This window comes from Wasmannia auropunctata, unplaced genomic scaffold (genome assembly GCF_000956235.1).
Source record: "Wasmannia auropunctata unplaced genomic scaffold, wasmannia.A_1.0 LD335155.1, whole genome shotgun sequence".
Taxonomy (NCBI): Eukaryota; Metazoa; Arthropoda; class Insecta; order Hymenoptera; family Formicidae; genus Wasmannia; species Wasmannia auropunctata.
Window position 1 is genome coordinate 51,486 of NW_012027735.1, and position 1,839 is coordinate 53,324.

The 1,839-nt window shown below is 28.1% G+C and overlaps 1 protein-coding gene across 1 annotated transcript in view; it reads right to left on the minus strand.

The window, feature by feature from the left end:
- LOC105457734 (receptor-type tyrosine-protein phosphatase S-like) overlaps nucleotides 1–1,839 on the minus strand; it is a 9,772-nt gene that overhangs the window by 6,018 nt on the left and 1,915 nt on the right. The window contains exons 6-11 of the mRNA XM_011702572.1: nucleotides 1,720–1,830; nucleotides 1,281–1,348; nucleotides 957–1,152; nucleotides 722–840; nucleotides 281–479; nucleotides 9–118 (exon numbers count right to left, since the gene is read on the minus strand). Coding sequence (XP_011700874.1) covers nucleotides 9–118; nucleotides 281–479; nucleotides 722–840; nucleotides 957–1,152; nucleotides 1,281–1,348; nucleotides 1,720–1,830 — 803 coding nt within the window. The remainder of the gene's footprint in view (nucleotides 1–8; nucleotides 119–280; nucleotides 480–721; nucleotides 841–956; nucleotides 1,153–1,280; nucleotides 1,349–1,719; nucleotides 1,831–1,839) is intronic.

Genomic DNA, 1,839 nt, shown 5'->3' on the forward strand with positions numbered 1-1,839 from the left:
CCCTGTATTTTTATTCTGGCTTTTAATGATCCCGAAATTGTTGTACAATCTTCGGGCGGACTCCATGACAATTTCCAGTCTTGTACTCTCAACTGACTAAATATTTCTGATGGTATCTCTACAAAACCATTGATTCCTATTTTCTCTGTGACACTCTTTTATACATATACATAATATACACGATATTATAAAATTTTTATTAACAATTAATAAACAATTAATGGATTAAACGGTGTTCTTTCTACCTTCAACATAATAATTTTAGTGAATATATATATACCAGATTGTACTGTGTTGAAAATTGTCTCTGTGTACGTGCTGAAATGACGTGAGTTATGAGCTATGACCTGCGCACTATAAAATGTGTACGGATGTAAATCCGAAATTGTAATCGTTGGCTCTATTGTAAATTTTGTTGTAATAATGTGATTATACGGCTTAAATATTTGTAAATCCCTACAACCGTAATACTCTTTAACCTGGAATTAATATAAAATATTATTTGCATAATAATAAGTCGCAGCACATTAAGATAAAATTCACAATAAGTGTCACAGTACATTAACATATATTATAATTAAAATGGTAAAATAAAATGTATGCGTGTAATCTCAATAATATCGTGCGATACTTTGAACACTAAACGAACTTGAGATATAAAACTGATTTTAAGTTAGATTTTTGTTGATTGATTTTTTTTATATATGTATAACTGTATTACCTTTAAGATTACTTCATATCGCACTATTTTTCCATTCGGTTCGTGTGGAGGTCTCCACATCAGAGTTAGTTGTGTATTAGCCGATAACATTTTTTGTAGCTCTGACACTTCAGATGGGACTGTGGATATTTACAATATATATTTGTAATTCAAGCATATTTGTAACGATTCATCTATATTGCGAAAATATGCAATCTTTTTTTATTACATGTTTTTAAGATATAACCGAACTCACCGCCTTCAAGCGTACGAATTTCCTGGGAAAATAACTTGTGATCTTTATGATATATGGTCACATTGAAAGAAGTGTATGACGGCAAGTCTTGCAATTTATATGGGAAATATTTAGCTAATAAATTATGAACTAGCTTATCCGTATATATATTGCGTACTTCCAGATAATACCATCCTGCCGGACACGAATATAATTGCTGTAATAAAAAGAATCAGATATGAGTATTATTCTACTATTTCGAGGTATTGTAATAACATGTTTCAATAAAATTACATGTGAAATTAAAAAAAAACTAAATCAATTTAATATAAAATGTCTACATACATTTGGATTGATTCGCCAATTAATTATCATTCCGTTTTCTTCGGGCGTTAGATCAAAGCTATCTGCCGCTAAATTACGCAAAGAATCATTACAGAAAATATATTATTCGTGGAAGTAGATAAAAAATTAAAATAGTATTTTTATTGCGAGTTTGGCAATACGATAAAAATGTGAAAATATCTTTCAACGCGCAATAAAATATTTTGCAATTATTTTATTACTTCTTAATTATCTTGTATCATACTATGTAAAATTAAAGTTATTTCTATTTAAAAATGAAATGGAATAATAATAAACAATTTGTAATTGACAATCTACTAAAAATACTAAAGTTATTAATAACAAATCATGACATAACTGTTATTAGAATAAATAATAAATTACTGAAAAAATTGTAAGTAATATAAATATTTTATGAACCAAACAAATCTCGACTTACAATTGCACTTAGTCTCAACTGTTTCCCAATTGCTATGTATTTGCTCGCCATTAATATCTAAGCCGAAACCGATATAATAAATAGAACCAAGTTCAAGATTTACAAAATATTCTGTCAATT